General features: G+C 46.2%; 1 protein-coding gene across 2 annotated transcripts in view; it reads left to right on the top strand.

Moving 5' to 3' along the window:
• LOC119461469 (DCC-interacting protein 13-alpha) overlaps positions 1-17,393 on the top strand; it is a 78,019-nt gene that overhangs the window by 47,132 nt on the left and 13,494 nt on the right. For both annotated transcript variants that reach the window (XM_037722787.2, XM_037722786.2), the window contains exons 13-18: positions 1,184-1,263; positions 2,891-3,025; positions 7,031-7,158; positions 9,637-9,745; positions 12,991-13,077; positions 15,139-15,226. In XM_037722787.2, the coding sequence (XP_037578715.1) occupies positions 1,184-1,263; positions 2,891-3,025; positions 7,031-7,158; positions 9,637-9,745; positions 12,991-13,077; positions 15,139-15,226 (627 nt within the window). The remainder of the gene's footprint in view (positions 1-1,183; positions 1,264-2,890; positions 3,026-7,030; positions 7,159-9,636; positions 9,746-12,990; positions 13,078-15,138; positions 15,227-17,393) is intronic.

Below are 17,393 nucleotides of genomic sequence, written 5' to 3'. Positions count from 1 at the left end.
AATGAAAAGAGTCGCTTAGAACACATAACAATTGCCAACCAAGATGAAGAAATCATAGATACTAACCTCGCACCTTTCCTGTTCCCCCGTCATTGTGAGCAAGGCTACCATGTGGAGGCCAAAACATAGTTTCTTTTTAAATAATTTCTGTTGGTTTTGCTTTTTTCGTTCTAGAACTCTTGTGGTACTTATGCACTGCCACTAATGTTTGTTGTTAGGAGAGGTTGTATGTGCTATCACATCAAAATGAAATACAATTACTGGAGCACAAACTAGATGATGCATTCCCCTTTGCCTTTATAAAGCGATAGCTTTAAGGGCCCCATTATACCGAAATCTGGCATTGACTGTGAGCGAAAATTTTCTACCTATCACAGAGCGGCGCGCGGCGCTCGGCTGCCAGATGGCGCTCGCCTCCGTGCATCCGCGGCAGCAGCGGCACCGACCATGCGGGGGAAAGAGAGAAAAAGAAACAGAAAGGTCTCCTTCGTGCATAGCGTTTGCTGCAAGCGTTTCCCATTAAAGATTACGGTAAAGATTACGATAAGCTGCAGTTACCGCGAAGCGTAAGAAGCAGTCAGGGACCTTTGAATGCTATTGCATTCTACTCTTAAAGATGAAGCTTAAGAGTCTCCCAAGTTCTTTGTTGGTGTGTGGGACACTGGTGCAACTCATTCACAGACACCATGCTTTTGAGGCTGGATCCTACCTAACACCTGGTTATGCCATGATCACATTACAGAATTTCAAGCTACACAAAGCACTGCATTTTCATTTGGCATCGTAATGCACCTCTCAGCATTTCTTATGGCGTGGAGGCTAGATGCAAAGAAACGAACTGCAAACAAGCTGTTAGCTGACCATTCTTTTATGTTTGTGAATCTCTCACCAACTTTTGTTCTATGTCGTGTCAAATATGATGTTTGACTTCTGTGTTTAACATACATAGTTTCTCCCAAAAAATGCACTGACATGCAGAGTGAGCAGGTCAAGGGGCTTGCGACGATTCGCTTGTTTGAACACCACTACACTAGAGCAATAGATGAAGGACACTAGGCCTGCTGAAAGACAACTAAAGAAATTATGTGTACTTACTAAGACATAAAGAGAGTGGTGTGTTGTTGACTATTTTTCAGCGTTCCTACATTTACCCTTGCCAACCTGTCTCGTACCTACGACGCAGACGGAGAGAACCCCGTCGCTACCCAATGCAGCAGCGCCCGGTTCTATGCCTGCTGCTGCTGCTGCTCAGAGTCAAGAACGGTAAGTGTTAAGTTGTATAACTGCAGAGTGGTCAGTGTAATGCCTTGAACCTAAGCATGATATTTTTTTTTACTTTTTATATCTTGCTTTAAATAAATGTCCTCGAAACCCACGAAAAAAATACAGGCAAGCTTGAAAGTGCCCTAAATAATTTATTATAAACCGCCTTTTCCATGCTCCGAGTGCACATGCACTGTACCCTAGCGGCAAGCGCCGCAAACATTTTGTATGGCATCAGTGGTTCGTGCAGTAGACGATGCACGCGTATCGCAGTATAGTCAACGAGGACGCGAACTCGTATATTGTTGGTGCAGTGCCGACGACGTGGTATTTGCGCTGTGTTTCGGTAGAGATTTCAGCTGTTCACAACGACATTCGGTTAACGTGCGGTACGTCACAATATAGGCCAACACGACACTGCATCGATGTGAAGTCAACCTGACACCGATGCCGGCATTCGGCCGTGACTAGTTGGCAGACTGTCAGTGGGAGACATATATTGTCATACGAGTATGATGAAGACACGACCGACAATAGTGAGTCGTCGTAGCGTGACAGGCTTTTGTGCCAAGGACGCCGACAAAACCAGTGTGCCGATTGCCTTGCGATCAGCCATCGAGTGAGAACAACGCACCAACAACGCGAATGTCGCAGCAACTGCGCCTGTGTATGTATTTATTGACACTCATATTGAGGCGAAATGTACTTCCCAAGTTGAAATGCACAATTTTCAGCCCTTCCCAGCCAGTTTGAGGCGGTTTTGATCTCGTTCAGCGCAGTTTCATTAGGCCTAATGCAGCCTACAAGTTCGTCCACTACTGGCGGACCTGAAATATAGGATGTTATAGTTCAGTCCTGGCCATACCGACTTGAAGTGAACCACTCTTAGCATAGTACAATGCACATGCAAAAAGTTGGAAGTGGCGACACGGTGCAGTGCCAACACCCCGGTACATCACCGTTCTTGATTGAAGGCTGTCAGTCGCACTCACCGGCGCTTCCATGAACAAAGTGTAACTACGTAGAGTTGTAAATCTGTGTGTATTGTTATGCTAACAAATTTATTAGTTACTGAGAAATGCAGTTTGCCTCTTATGCCAAACAGGCAACAGGTGATGGCCCTTTCGGTACTGCAGTGTAAACAACAACATCGCTCATTGCCCCGCAAGTACGGCAGGCATCGGCATTTTCGCTTGATAGCTTTATATATATATATATATAATTATACGTGCTATCTTAATGAGTGCTTATGGGCGCAGGGTTTATGCTAGTAATACGCTATGAACACGAAAAGTGAGGACCACCTGTCAAAATCAGCAGTAACCGCCCTCCCCGAAACGGTGACACGACCTCTGCTTTCTGCTGCTAAGCATGTAGTCGCGGGTTCGATTCCTAGCTGCAACGGCCAAATTTCAACTAGGGCAGACTGAGAAAATAGTGTTGTACTTATACATGCTGAAATGCACTTGAAAAAACCCTGTGTGGTGGTGGAAGTTAATCTGTAAACGTCCCCCCCCCCCCCCCCTTCACATCCTCATGGCACCTCTCATGACCTATATGTTGGTTTGGGATGTTAAAATGCGTAATTGGATTTTGTTTGATGTTGTCTCTGTTGCTTTCTCTGCAGGAAGACAGCACGGCCAAGGCCAGTGACGCAACAGGACCTGAAGGAACTGGCAAATACGCCCATTCAGTTTGACATGTTCTCCCCATCCGAGGACAAGAGTTCATCTGGGCACTCGCCAAAAGATGGACCGGCTGTGTGCGTACAACCGGGAAGAATATTTGCTTCTGCTGCTTATTGAAGTACTGTGTGTTGAATGTCGGCTATTTGTGGCAAGAAATGTGCCGGTGGTGAGCTGTCTATAGAGAAATGAAAGCGGAAATAAACGTGCAACTTACTGCTGGTGGGAGCTGAACCCGTTCCAATTTCCCTTTTCCTTATTAATTCCACATTTAAGTTTTAAGAAACACAATTTATCATTTCATCAGTTATTTTTCCCTCTCTGGTTTAGTGCTTAATTGCCCTAGGGAACTTTATCAGGGAAATAGAAACTTATGTTGTAGGTCTTTCCAGTGTCCCCAAGTTATTTAGTTTTTGGTGTTTTTATTTTGCTGCTTGTTATGCTTGACTTGTTTGCACACGTATTTCTTTGATTTCAGCTTACATTACTTTATCTATTATGTTTTCGCACTGTAGACTTAATACATTCGACTTGTTTATATAGGGATGCTCTATTAATGTGTTGCGCTGGTATGTTGTTAGGCAAGCCTACTCTTGTTTTATATATGATCCCTCCTGCTTGGGCAAAAGCTATGGCTCGCGGGATTTGTAAATAATATACAATTTGTACATAATAAATACATAAGGGAAATAATATACTGTATTTACTTACATAATGAACGCACTCGCATATTGAACGCACCCCCCACTTTTCCCATCAAGAAGTATGTTTTTTCTTTTCCTCACATAATGATCGCACCCTGAACTTGCTGCCATTAAGCAGGAGAGACATGGTACGATTTGGCGTCTGATATGGCGTCCAGCGGGTACGATTTTATCGGATGCCGAATCATGCCGTGTGTCTCCTACTTTTATTGCGATAGCATATATATGGATACTCCAGGCACATTTTTGCCATTCGCGCGGACAATCGCGGCTTAATCTCTCGCATTGAAGGGACGAAAGCGGGGAAGAAACGCACCGTATTCCATTGCATGCATGGTGCCGGGGGGAGGGGAGGAGGGAGGGCAGCGGCGCAGCGATTGCGCACTATTCTTATTCGTATAGCTGTCTGTGCATTTGTTATCGCAATCGATGGTTTGCCTTTTGGGCGAAACTGCGCCTTTTTTAGAGGTGGCTGCGGGAAAAAAATTGCTCAAAATTTTACCCTGCACAATCAACGCACACCCCAATGTGGCGCGTATTTTTCGGGAAAACAAGTGTGTTCATTGCCCCGCAAGTACGGCAGGCATTTGGTATACTGGATAAAAAAAAAATACGATTTTGCAACACCAGCAAAATATTTATAGATATTTTAAGTAAGGACGCAATGTCAGCTGCAAATAATAAAGTGCGGGAAATAATAAATAAATAATTTGGTAGCTGTGATCAAAATAATAAGCAAGCGTTTATTTGCTGAAGTGAGTGGCGAGGTGCTGCCTAAGTATTGGTGGTTTATGTATACTGGTAATTATGTCTGGGAATTCGTTACACTCTTCTATAACAGTAGGTAAATAACGATTCATTGAATGCATTAGTTAAGCCATAATGAGAATAGCGTAAGACGCAAGGGATAAGAAAGAATCTCGACACGAGCCCATCTGCACTCGTGCCTGACTTGTTATTTGTGAGTCACGCTATTCTTCGTCAGTATGGAATACACCAGCTCACCCAGCATTTTGTACTTCTGAGTTGCACCATGGAGGCGGTGGACGGCGCAAGAGTTCAATAGGCGACAGGATGTGTGGGCTGGAGGAGTCAGTATTTTTCCATATATGGGGCGTGGGACAAAACAGTGCTCCTTTCCATGCTTTTTTTCTTAATCCCCTGAGGACTTCCTTGGCTTCATTGTCAGTTGGCTTCACGTGGTTGTTAAAGACCAGCTGCAACAAAATTTTTGACTCCGTGAGAAGCCTAGTTCAAGATAATGTACATAAAGAGAAGCCTCCGTGCAAAACTTAACATTTGAAATACAGGTGTAGGTGTCACGAAAAGCCAGCAAAAATAGCCATTTTTGATACCAAAACTGAAAAAAAATGCCGCCGCTGTGCGAATATGCGGAAGTTTCGAATAACTAGTCAAGTACAGCTCAGATCACTTATAATGTAACCGCCTATTGTGCAGGACCGGATATATAATGTGGAATTTTCTGACTCCTGTTTACCTTCCCATAGAACTCAATGTATACGCATACCGCTTAAAGTGAAGCCACGCGAGATGAATTACCGGTTATGATGTGGTTGCCGGAAAATCCCACAGACAAGCGATGTAGCGAGTGCGCTTCTCAGCGAGGCACACCAGCCGAGGGGAGAGTGCGATTCAAGGAGGAGGAGACGTGGCTCGAGCGAACGAACAAGGAATGGAGAGAGAGAACAAATATGAGGTGGCAGCATGCTGGCCTAAGTGCACAAACGGGGGGGGTTGCCTAGGCAATGGAGAAGGAGAAGCCTTTTGCCCCGGCCGCTTGTCAGCGGCGCACGTGGCGCACCGAACGCGTGCGCATTGTTGTTCTTTGGCTCTTAAGTTTGTGGGCGGAAAGTAAATACAGTCGATGACTGATATTTTTGGGCACAGATGGCGTTTAAACGATTTCTGAATTGTCGGGCAGGCCTGGAAAAACAAATTTCAACGGTAAAGTAAATTTGTTGCTTTTTTTTACGACTCCGGCACCAAGGAAAAATCCGTCGTGGCCATAAGTGTGTTTCGTGTTCGCCCGTTGCAATGCGCAGCGTCGCGTAGTGCAGATGCGACGAAAGACCACGAAAATGTGGCGTAGCAGCTGGGAAAACACAAGAGTGAAGAAATGGTCAGTGGGGTACCACTGTGGTCGCAAAACAATGGGAAGCATACTGTGTCGCTCAGGGAGTCGGAGATTTTCAGCTAAACTGCCCTCATTCGACTAATGAGTACTGAGTATACGAATAAACTTATTTGCTCCGAATGCTCCATTTGGGCTTTTAATAACCAACACTTCATTACTTGCTGTGTAATGACAGAAACTTGGTAACATTGTGAAAATACTAGGATGTGAAGATCAATTTTTTTTTTCTTATAGTGAAAATGGCTTCTCATTATTCAAGAACTATTCAGAATGTATTTGATTCTTGATTTGTTTTGATTCAGCTCAGACATTATTCAATTCGTATGATTCTGTCTCTAAGGTTACTAATCAACGTCCGATTTTTCGGACTCCCTAGGAGCCGCGAAAACGTCCGAAAAATCGGGCAGTCCGAAAAAAACGAATGCATGCCTTTTACTGCCCCCAAGGGCTCAAAATGCTACAGGCACGTCTGAAATAGCTCTGAAGGCGTGCCAGTACACTCATTAGGGGTATCGGTGCTCGATCGTAGTGTGATAGGACACGGCGGGTACACGCGTGTATAATTGAGGAATATGTACCGTGTCCTGTCAGAATTGCCCCTTCGCACTCATAATATGCTTCACCGCAATACTTCGCGGATGCTTCACCGCGAAACACTGCTGTATTGAGACGAAGCTAACTTTCGGGAACCGGCATTATGCAACACTTTCCCGAGCTTCGAAGCCATTGGCGAGGATTACAAAGGCGGAGTCAGAACCATTGCTAACAGCGGCGAATTGTTTCAATGAAAAACACAGCACCGAACAGCGAGAAGCTTGGTAGGGGGCGTCGAAGTAGCTAGGCCTAGCATTGTCGCAGTGATGGCTACGGCTGCCAGCGGATCTGCGTGCGAGAGCACCGGTTCGAGTCGGCGAGATAATCAAAATGGCAGTGGTGGTGGCTTCGAATAATACAGTTTCGGACCTGCGGTCATGACAAAAAGTCCGGAAAATTGGACGGCGAAGTTTTCTTGCGTCCGAAATTTCAGTTCTTATACCTTGACCAATATGGTGTATGATGCGATGCCTCGAAGGCGTCCGAATTATCGGGCATGTCCGAAAAATCTGGCATCCGAAAAGTTGGTCGTTGACTGTATTTCCACATGCTTAGTGATTTTCATGCAAATAGGATGCTAACTAACCCACCATTTCTCCTCAACTCTTTCTCTCCCTTATCTGGTGCAGGCGTATCAACCCTTTTGACCAGTGTGGTTCCTCTATCACGATGGAGTCGGCTAAGGATGCGTCGTGCTCCTTCTGGGAGGCCTTCACCGTGCGATTCCTCGGCTCCATGCAAGTGCCCTGTGACAGAGGTGAGCAGGGTGGTGCGTCTCTCAGTGGCTGGCTACAGAAACTAATGCTGTGGCGTTTTGTGTGTCGAGCCGTTGCTCGGATTTGTCCTCGGAACGCCCAGCTTGTCAGAGCTGGTCCTGGCTTTATCAGAAGAGGATTAAACCTCAGCCCTCTGTTGTCTAGTATCAGTTTTGAGGAACCATAGCCGAGTCCAGGGGCCCTCACCTCCAAAGTGGCTTGCTGGCCTTTGGGATCCGGGAAAGCCTCGCATGGCTTCACAAAAACTGACTCGGATTTCTTTGCCATTATTTACCAGGTTTCTTGTGCCAAAATCTCATGTAGAGGTGTGGCATATTACAGCAGGTTTTGTTTGACACCTACAACAGCATTTGCAGCAGAGTGCTACTAACCATTTAATACTAGGGGTGGGCGAATACTCAAATATCACCGAATCGAATAGTGAGCGTCCAAATAATTCAATTCACAAATTAAATATCTACTATTCGATATATTCCGTGTACCGCACAGTGCCACATGTCAGTTGGGCACTGTGGAGCCCCTCTTGATGCCACGCAAGCGAGCGTTTCACTTAGTTCTTGGCGCAAAAGAGCGCTGAGAGCACCACGGACAGGCCGCCCCGGTTAACACGGTAGCGAACTTTGTCACTGCGAGTGCTCCCCGATTTTGGCCCGATGCCCGTCTCTGTCAGTGCAAGGTTCGTTCGGGTCGTCAGAACCGATCGAAATGACAGCGCGACACGGATAGAGGGAATGGTAACAATAGGCAGCGCATATTTTGTTAAATGCAAAAGCATGCTTGGGTATCGGGCCAATTAGGCGCCGATGGGCATGCAGAACGCTTTGGATACGCAGCGACGAAGTTCGTTCACTTTCTAGACCTCACGCGTGATCTCGGGACCGATCACTGATGAGCCACCCGTATAACCATATTAGCAGCAAGCATTCCACGATGGCTCGCAGCCCGCTACCACTTCGGCCAAATTTTCATTACGACCACACTGCCTAGGCAATTAGGCCTAATCTGCGCTACTTCATCAGGCGTTGACGATTAACAGGATCCTGCCAACGAGGTTCAACTGTACAATGAAGCCAGGGAAAGCATAGGAGAAATTAACTTTTTTATAGCACGCTGCTGGAAAGCTAAAGTGACTGAACATTTCCTCTTTGTGTTTGTTGATTAACTAAGACTAAAGTTTGGGCAATTTAATTTTGTATACATACTTGGGAGTTGACCACAGAGAACTAAGGGCACAGAGTGGTATGTGCAGTCAGCCAAAATAGTTTACAGAGCACGAGTTCCATGACAAATGTGAATTCCTGCTCTGTTAATAATGCATAGCGCTTCGCATTTAATGGATCACTGTGTAGGTCACAAAGGCTTGATGTACACACAGAAACTTTCAATTCAAGGCTATGTGCCCAGGCTTGGGGGGATTCAGCTTTTTCACGAGTGCTATGTCCTATAAACTGTTGTGGCCGACTGTACAATGCATTTCACCTCTTCTTTCTCTTTGCACTTTTCATTGTTGTCTGTTTGTGCATTCAGTTCGAGTGGTGAATGCCACTTCACTGTTCCCCTGCTATTGTAGTGCCTTATGCTTGCTGTTGTGGGTGAGCTGAGCCCAGGAAACGCACCTCTTTCTCCACCAGGAAAGCTTCTGAATCAGCAGGCCACAGACCTTGCTCACTTGCCCATACTATTTTCCTGTCTGCTTCCATTGGTGACTGTCAGTTTTGCGACATAACAAGGAAAGAATTATGGTTGATCCCTCTTTCATAGGAATTGCTAGAGCACGAAAGTCAAACGTGTCTTCACAGAAGCTGTTGCATGTTAGCGTCATGAACTCATGGTCCACTGCAGCGAAAGGCGCACGACTTGCGGGACGGCGACCATGTTGCATGTTTGCTTCGCGCACTGCGTCCTGTTGGCGAGTGGCGTTGAAACGCACGAGGTGTCTCAACGCGCTGACTTGCCCACGAGAAATTGATAAGGGCGTTCTAAACCACGTTTCGGTGAATGCCCCCATGGCATAATGGTTTCAATGTCGGGCTTCTGTACTAGAGGTCCTGGGTTCGAATCCTGCTGTCGGACACATTTAATAATGTTTATTTTATTATTTATTACACAGTACGTACTTCGTTGAAAATGACGAGTGTACAAAGTCAAGAAGCCGTTTACACTTGGTTCATTCTATGGCTACACCGTGTTGGAGCCTCCACTGCGCTGTGACTACCGAAGCGCTCCCTGTCGGCGCTCGTTAATGTCACGATGCAGTACTTCGCTTCACCACTCCTAGATGGCGGCATGTCACATCCGTTACATCCATTGCAGGAAGTCGTTCTTGAAAGCCGGCCTAAAACACATTCGTGTTAAAATTGTCAGCGAGCTTTCGCTGCGCAGTTTGGCACATTCACCCTTGTCGTGTGCCCCTGTTTGAGATGGTACCTGATATGTTTGGGTGGACCATCTTATTGCAGGAGACCAGCTGGTCTGCGAAACCATGCGCCTGATCCTGGCTGCCCGCATGGCACACAATGTCTTCAAGATGGCCGAGTCACACATGGTGGTCAGCCAGAAGGAACTGAGGTCAGTTGCTGCTGGCCAGCTGCGATCAGCCACGACTGCATTTTGCAGGCTGGTTGAATGCTTTCTGCGAGTTGCTGCTGCATATCCGCATTACCAGTGTGGCAACACCTGAGCAATTCACAAGTGACAGAAAGGTTCACAGGAAGACGATGCAAACCTGTCAACTCTCCGTAATTTTTTTAAGTTTATGAATTTAAGCTAGTTTTGTTTTGATTTTATGAATTTTCAGTCAATATTTACGAAAAGAAGTTCTGTTCACAAAATTGTCTCGCTCGTCGGTCTGCAAACCTTCTATTGTAAGTCTCCTGATGGTGAAAGAATGCAAGAGGGGTACCTGCTTCGAGCAGGTTCCTGAAGACAAATTGCTGAAGCAGGTGAAATTGACAATAGCAAAGTTGCTTAAAAAGTCACTGTGATCAAAAAACAATGTGCGGCTTGTTGATCTTCACTGTTGCTCCAAAGTTTGCTGCTGCTGCTTGTGTGCTGTGCCTCGGCAACATCATCATTGATGAAGTTCGTAGGTATCTCTCAAAATTTATGTACTCAGGGCAAGCACAGAAAAAACAAGAACAAGCTATCCACCCCCTCTCCTCAGCATCGTGTCTGTCGGATTTTACAAGTTTTAATGTTCACAGGTTGGCAGGTATGTTCATCAAAAAGTCAATGGCCCACTTGGAGTTGCCAACATTGATTTCTGTTTTGATTACTTCGTTAGCTATGCTGTACATGACAAAGGGACACTAAAATGGCATATGGAGTTGAGGTAAGCTAGTGGTCTACAGGTCTGGAAAACCAGGTAGGTCAGCCTTAGCAGAAGCTTAGTAAGCCAAAATACTAGATGCAAGAAAGGCATGTGGCAGTGCTACCTTGAAATTCCATGACTAGATCAATTTTGAGTTCATGCTGAGGACTGGTTGTTTGATTACAGTCAAACCCACTTATTTATAGCGATCCCAGATATAACAATCTATCGGTTATAATGACCACATTTCAGTGCATTTATAATTTTTCGACCCTCCCCATGTAAACGGCTTCCAGATATAACGAACGTCTTTTAAATTGCCGTACTGCTTCAACAAACGCTTTGAACCCGGTCACGGTAAAAAGGGGACACATGCGAAGTGCCAAAACACAGAAGCGCGACCAAACTGGGCGCACGGCAGCACGCGCCCTACTTCAGTCCAACCGTATTATGATACGGCTTTCGAGATGAGCGAGTGACTGCCTCACGCAGATTTCAGAAGCCACAAAGAAGGTCACGCGTGGTTACGCATTTTCAAGGCATGCCTGCAGGCGTGCGGTGTACAACATAAACAGCATGGCGCGGAGAGTGCGCTGGCGCGAAATCAGATGCTGCCACAGCAGCGCCACTCATGTTTGCGCAATTGTTTGTGCGGCACCATGTGCATTACGCCTATTTCAATGATTAGGAACGACCACCTCTTTCCACCATGGAAACAACGGCCGCACAAGCGTTCCTGTCGACGCAGCCCGAGTCTGCGAGAATGCTGCACCACGCGCTGCCGCCACGCATTGTTGCAAATGATCTACGCCATGAACAGAACATCACTGTTCGGCGGCGCTTCGTTTACGCTTTGCCGATTGTTGATAACGGTTTGCGGTGACGGTTTACCCTTCGAACATTGCATTCTTTTTTCCGCCTGAAGCTACATAGGTAACGTAATTTTACGGCTCTTGTGTTGCTGATGGGCAGTTGTAATGCCGAGACGGTGACGTCTGAGACCTTCGCAGAATGGCGGCATGCTGCAGTAGTTTCCGAAGTTTACGCTACTGGCCAACTAGAACGTTTCGCTCTCGTGTGCAGAATACAGAGGCCGTATTCTGAAACTGTCCACTTCAGCAATACTATCGCCTCAGTGATAGTCATGTTCAATAACTCAACCGGCTGCATATTGATGTCAGCATGCACTACCAACACACACTCTCGAACGCTTCACAACGCACGAGAGAGCACACCGTGCGAGTGCAGAGCGGCTCGGGTGTGTTGTTTTCGAGTGTAGTGATGTCAAATTGACGTAGACGGAACTACTAGCTGGTGCCAGTTACTTTTCAGTTTTGCTAAAACAGCCAGTTGGTGTGCGCCGTTGCCGGAGGCGTGTCCAAGGCGATAGTATCGCCGAAGTTATTCGTTTCAGAATACGGCCCCAGTCATGTTCCTCTGGTAGTAAAATGTATCACAAGCTCTCGAATAAAAAATGGTGGCCGTGCTTGCAGTTTCGAAGAACCGGGCACCGTTTTGACAGAGCTACATGAGGCCGCATTTCATTCTTTAAGTGGATGTTTCTAATATAAGTTTGCAACTAGGTGCGGGAACGCACCGGGAACAAAATGGCACTGAAAATCTCGTTTTCAAATTAAAGTGCTGCCGAATTGTAACTGCTGACACCAGCTTCAGTGTGGTTCATTTTTGAGCTTTTTTTAAGAGCGAGTCCATATATAACGAACTACTGATATAACGACCACTTTTCACGGGACTATCGAGTTCATTTTTAATGGATTCGACTGTATTAATAAAAAGTGATTACGTTAAATATGTGAATAAGCAACAACTCAGCCCAGAGCTTCTTGGGACTTCTTTTCTGCATAGAAGGGCCCAAGATGTGCTAAAATGCCGTGGTATCCGGGATGTTATCTGTGCTGAGGTAGGAGCACAAATATTTTTAAATCTGCAGATGCAAAATAAAGTTTCTTGTCTGTCTGTCTGCAGATGTTGAGGATTCCTAGGGCCCTGCACTGATTTACGGTGGCAGCAGCAGGACCTCACAGAGGGTGCCTTCTTCTGAAGAACAACTTCTTTGTGATGCACATGACGATGTCCTTACCTTCTAGACTCGGATCGCTAGTTGCCGCCTGTGAAATACATGCACAGACACCACGGCTTTCAGTGTGTGTGTGTGGGGGGGGGGGGGGGAACAAAAACTTTATTGTGATACGCTGGTTTTTCAGGCTACAACAACTGGGACAACAACGTTGTGAGGGTGGTGGACAAAATTATCTTTTATTTCACCATATGGTATGGGTGAAGGAAGGAAAAAAAGCATTTGTCCTTTAGGTATAATTGGCCTTTTCCCATCACGGGAGCATCTATAGAGCTTTGAAAGAATACCCTTCCAATCCGAATTGATTTTGTGTTTCTCTTTACCGTCCACTTAAGCAAAGAACTCCCTGGCAATGTGCACCATAGCAAGGAAGTCCTTCCTTTCCCTGTTTTTTGCATTTTGCAGGATTTTAGATCCTTCCCATCAGGCAGTGCGTGCCTGCTTCCCATTGGCTGATGTGTCCTTTTGGACAGTCCACAAGGAGAACAACAGGCAAGTGGCGCAGTTCACTGTAGTGGCCTTGAAAACTTTGCTGTGTACAGTTAAGCCTGATTATATCAAACCTGGTTAAATCAAATTATACCTTATACTATAGAACAATTTCTGAACATCGCGAAGCTGCAGTGAGTATGCATAGCAAAATGTGTGACTGGTGTCGAACAGAAATTGGATCCGCAACCAGTAGATCAGACTGCACACTGGGCCAAACAGCTCCGTCAACTTAGTTTTGCCTCCTGGACATACTACACCCTCCATGAGGGAGAAAAAAAAAATAAGTTTTGTTCCAGTTACTTTTGGTGCTTCAATGCCTAAGCAACGTTTTGTTAAAAATGTAACTGGAACGCCAATGCATTTCTCCACAAAGTTCGGGAATTAATATCTCGAAATTGGTGTCATCCTGAGAATTCGTTCCAAGTGGATCCGCGTTGTGAACTCCACGGCTACAATTTGTAAATTGCAGTATGGGCCATCAGGTAATTAGTTAAAAACTTAATTAGTGAATTTTGGTTAATTAGTCAATTATGCATGTAAATTTCTTGTGCAAGTAATGTCCCCCTCTTCAAGTAGACCAGCTCATGAACTAGAATTGTGCTATCTGCCACAGGCAACCTTTAAGAATTCTTTAAGCGTTCGCTGAAACACCCGGTATATTCGACGCACAGAGCTCCCCATGCTCGTTGCAGCCCAAGCAAGCGTTTCTCTTCCGTTTTGGCGTAAAAGGAGCGTCGAGCACGCCGCGTACGGGCCGCCCTGCTAACTCGGTAGCAGACTTGTCACTGTGAGCGCCCCCGACGTCGGCTCGATGCGGGGATCACGCGCACAACGCCCAAATGCCGCATTTCACAGAACGCGCTGCATCAGCTAGAGCTGCTTCAGTCAGTACAAGGTTCGCCCAGGTCAACAGGTCTAACCGAAATGATTATGCAACGTGGACAGAGGGAACAGCAACAAGAGCCAGCGTATTTCGTAAAATGTGAAGATCGAGCCGATTAGTTGCCGATAGGCACACAGATTGTGTTGGATAAGCGGCAACGAACTCCACGCCGCTTCAACAGCCTGTCTAACCAGCACACGTGATCTCGAGACCAGTCACGGATGAGCCACCCGTATGAACATATTATCGGCAGGCATTCCGGGATGGCTTGCGGCCCGTAACCACACCCGCCAGCGGCAAACATTCGTCACTGCCACACTGCCGAGGTCATTAGGCCTTGGCAGTGTGGACGTCTTTCTATGCAGTAGAAAAAATTTCTATGTAATAAATAAAAGATTTCCACAAAACACAGGTCCACTATTAAACTGCGGACTTCATTGGTATTCAGTGCAGCGGAACATCACTAATTCATTAGTTTCAAAGAAAAAAAGCAATTGATTATATCCTCACAGTAATTCTATTGAGAAAAAAAATTATTTTCCAGACCTTCATATACTAGAACTGAGCTGTAATCAGTGCTGGCATACTAATTTGGTGTTCCCTCTAATAAGAGTAGACTGTGCCGTATATCTTGATTTCTATGTTGTACCTAAGTTAATGATAGCTTGCTACATTCTTGTTATACAATGCTTGTGCAATGCATGTGTAGCACCATCTGCAGCACCATGTTTTCTTGCCCAAAATTTGTAAGCAATAAATTTTGTGAAAATTTTTCTAATTTTCGATATTCGATTCGAAATCTACCATTCGGTATTCACACACCCCTAATAATATGTGCTTTTCCTAGCTTTTTATTGTGGACGCAAGTTGGCGTCCAGTCACAGAGATGTCTTCCAGATGTATTCCATTATTTGGGCTCAAAGTTGTCTTCTTAGCGATCAGCTGAGGCGGTCTTCAATGCTGGCCAGAATTGGAATACACCCTTTATAATAATTCGCAGCCGTCGATTGCGAGTTTGATATGAACGTAAGCTGCAGCCTGGAGCCAACATTTGGACAAAGGGACTTGTTGATAGATTTGCTCCGGGCTAAAGCTTCTCTTTTTTTTTGTCCACGAGTGAGTACAGTGTCTCACGAACCGGCGACTTGACAGAGGTTCCTCTTTGTGGCCTTGTGCAGACTGCTGGGCTTCATCACGATAAACTCGGGTGAAGGACCGCCCACGTACAGGTGCCACGTCTTTGAAGTGAACACAAGCGCAGAGGAGGTGAGTGCTGGCACAAGTACCTTTTTTGGTGTGTGCAGCGGTCCTTGCTGTTGCCAATAGTGTCTCACTTCCTGCCCAGTCTGGAAACTCCACACCCCTTATGCCTCGCTTTCTTTACAGAAAGTATCGTATTTACCAGATTCTAACTCATCCCCGAAACTGATGCACACCTGATTACACAGTTAAGCCTGGATATAACGAAATTGACAAATTCCCAAAAAACTTCGTTATAAAGAGGATTTCGTTATATGCATGTTCGGCACAAAAATTTGAAAAAGAAACGCTTACCTACCGTATTTACTTTATTCTTACCGCTTACCGATGGCGTCGTAGCGTCGTATAAGGCCCGTTTATAGTCCGATGTTATTGGCGCGCGGGCCAGCATCGTTTGCAGCCAGTCACGCTACGCCGGTTGCACTGCGCCAGCCGAAACACCATCTCCTCTATACTCCGACGCGCGTGCCGTCGGCTGCAACGTTGCTACTCTAGTAACGTTCGTCTGCTGTTATCTTCAGAGCATGCGCAGAACGATCCCAAGCCCGCGCGCCGCTTTGAACGGCTGCCTGCGACCGTCGGCGAAGCGGCGTGGGCGCCTTTATTTCTTCACGCGAAATGGCATTGTGGGTCGGCGCAGTCGGCGTGACCAACGCGCGAATGGGCTAAGAGCCAATTCGGCGACGGGCCCGTCGGGGCGCGTCGGAAGCCACCGGTTACGTTGGCTGCGCCGGTGCGTTCGACTATAGAGGGGGTCGTTTTCACCAACGTGACGTAGCGTGCGCGCGCTCACGTTATGTCGGACTATAAACGGCCCTTATATAGTGTCAGGTTAGTGAAGCGCAGAGACTTGTGCAGTAACCAAAGAGTGATGCTGCCAGCGCGTTGAAAAAAAAAACGTTTTTTTTTTTCTTCGGCAACATCAACTGGAAAAGGAGAGTGCCGGCTTGGTGGGCTAGGCCAGCTGCAGCAAGCGGCGGGATCAGGTTTGAATGAAGGGAGGGGGAAAGGTCACGCCCGCGGCGGCAAGATCGCCGGGTCGAGGGATGCAGGCCCGCCTCGTGCACGCTTGCACGCACGCACACATGCGCTCGCTCTCGCCTCGTGGTCGCCGTGAATTCGACCGCGCCAAGCGCGACTCCGCCACTTCGCATTCCGTCATCGCGGAGAAGGTGCTTCCGGTTGCTGCTCGCGCAAAAATGACAAAATTTGGGGCGAAATCTCTAGGTTGTCGGCGGGGAAAATTCATTATTTCGAGGGGGTCTCCCGCTGCCACTTTGTTACGTAGAGGTCTCAAATACATGTGCTTCTATGAAGTAACGGCGGGGAATAGAAAAACTTCGTTATATCCAGGAATTCGTTAAATGGAGGTTCGTTATAAGCAGGTTTAACTGTATAACATAGAAGTGGCAGGCCTCCACTTGTCGCAAAAGAAACAAGAAGAAACCTGGAGAGCTTACCTTTATAGAATGTCAGTTCATAGACAGCTCTTTATCGCTGCCTCTGGATCACATGTTGTTCTCCATGGGGTCCACTGAGTTTGACATTTAATGACTCTGCAACAATCGTGAACAAAACGGTGACCTACGCCTCAGCTAACCACTCCGTAAATTCGTCCTGAAACACATGCAAGCCTCCGAAACTGCAAAAACACGTGACGAGGCTCTGATAAGCTTAGCATGCCAAATAACTTTCTTTCATGTGCTTACCTAACAGAAGCTTCGTGCCGCCATTGCAAACCTGCGTGAAACTTGTTCTGTTGCCACCTTCGGATGACAAACAGCGATGACGCTGGCTTTGATGGTAGCCAATGCCATGAGCAGAGTTTCAGTTTTGTATCTGATTGTAACGCGCAGGTAGTTTTCAAATCCATTTTCTGGGGGGAAAAGGTGCACGTTATAAATCGTCTAAATACGGCAAATAGGAAGTGCAGTGTTAGCTGTCACTCCTCACAGCTCTGCATCATGATAAACCAGAAATGAGGCGAAAAATGTTACAAAATACTAACAGCTCTTTGTTGATCTCCTGGAATTTTTCCATGTTATGTTCGCAGCCTGGATTTATTATCTTTTTATTGCCAGCAGAGAGAGATTTAGAGCTGGAAAAATTAATTTATTTGTTAATTTTTTTTATGAGAAAGCTTCTTCCATTGACATAATTTTGAAAGAAGGCA

Source organism: Dermacentor silvarum, chromosome 8, assembly GCF_013339745.2.
Source record: "Dermacentor silvarum isolate Dsil-2018 chromosome 8, BIME_Dsil_1.4, whole genome shotgun sequence".
Lineage (NCBI taxonomy): Eukaryota > Metazoa > Arthropoda > Arachnida > Ixodida > Ixodidae > Dermacentor > Dermacentor silvarum.
Note: the sequence above shows the minus strand (reverse complement) of the source record. Positions and strands in the feature narration are given on the sequence as shown.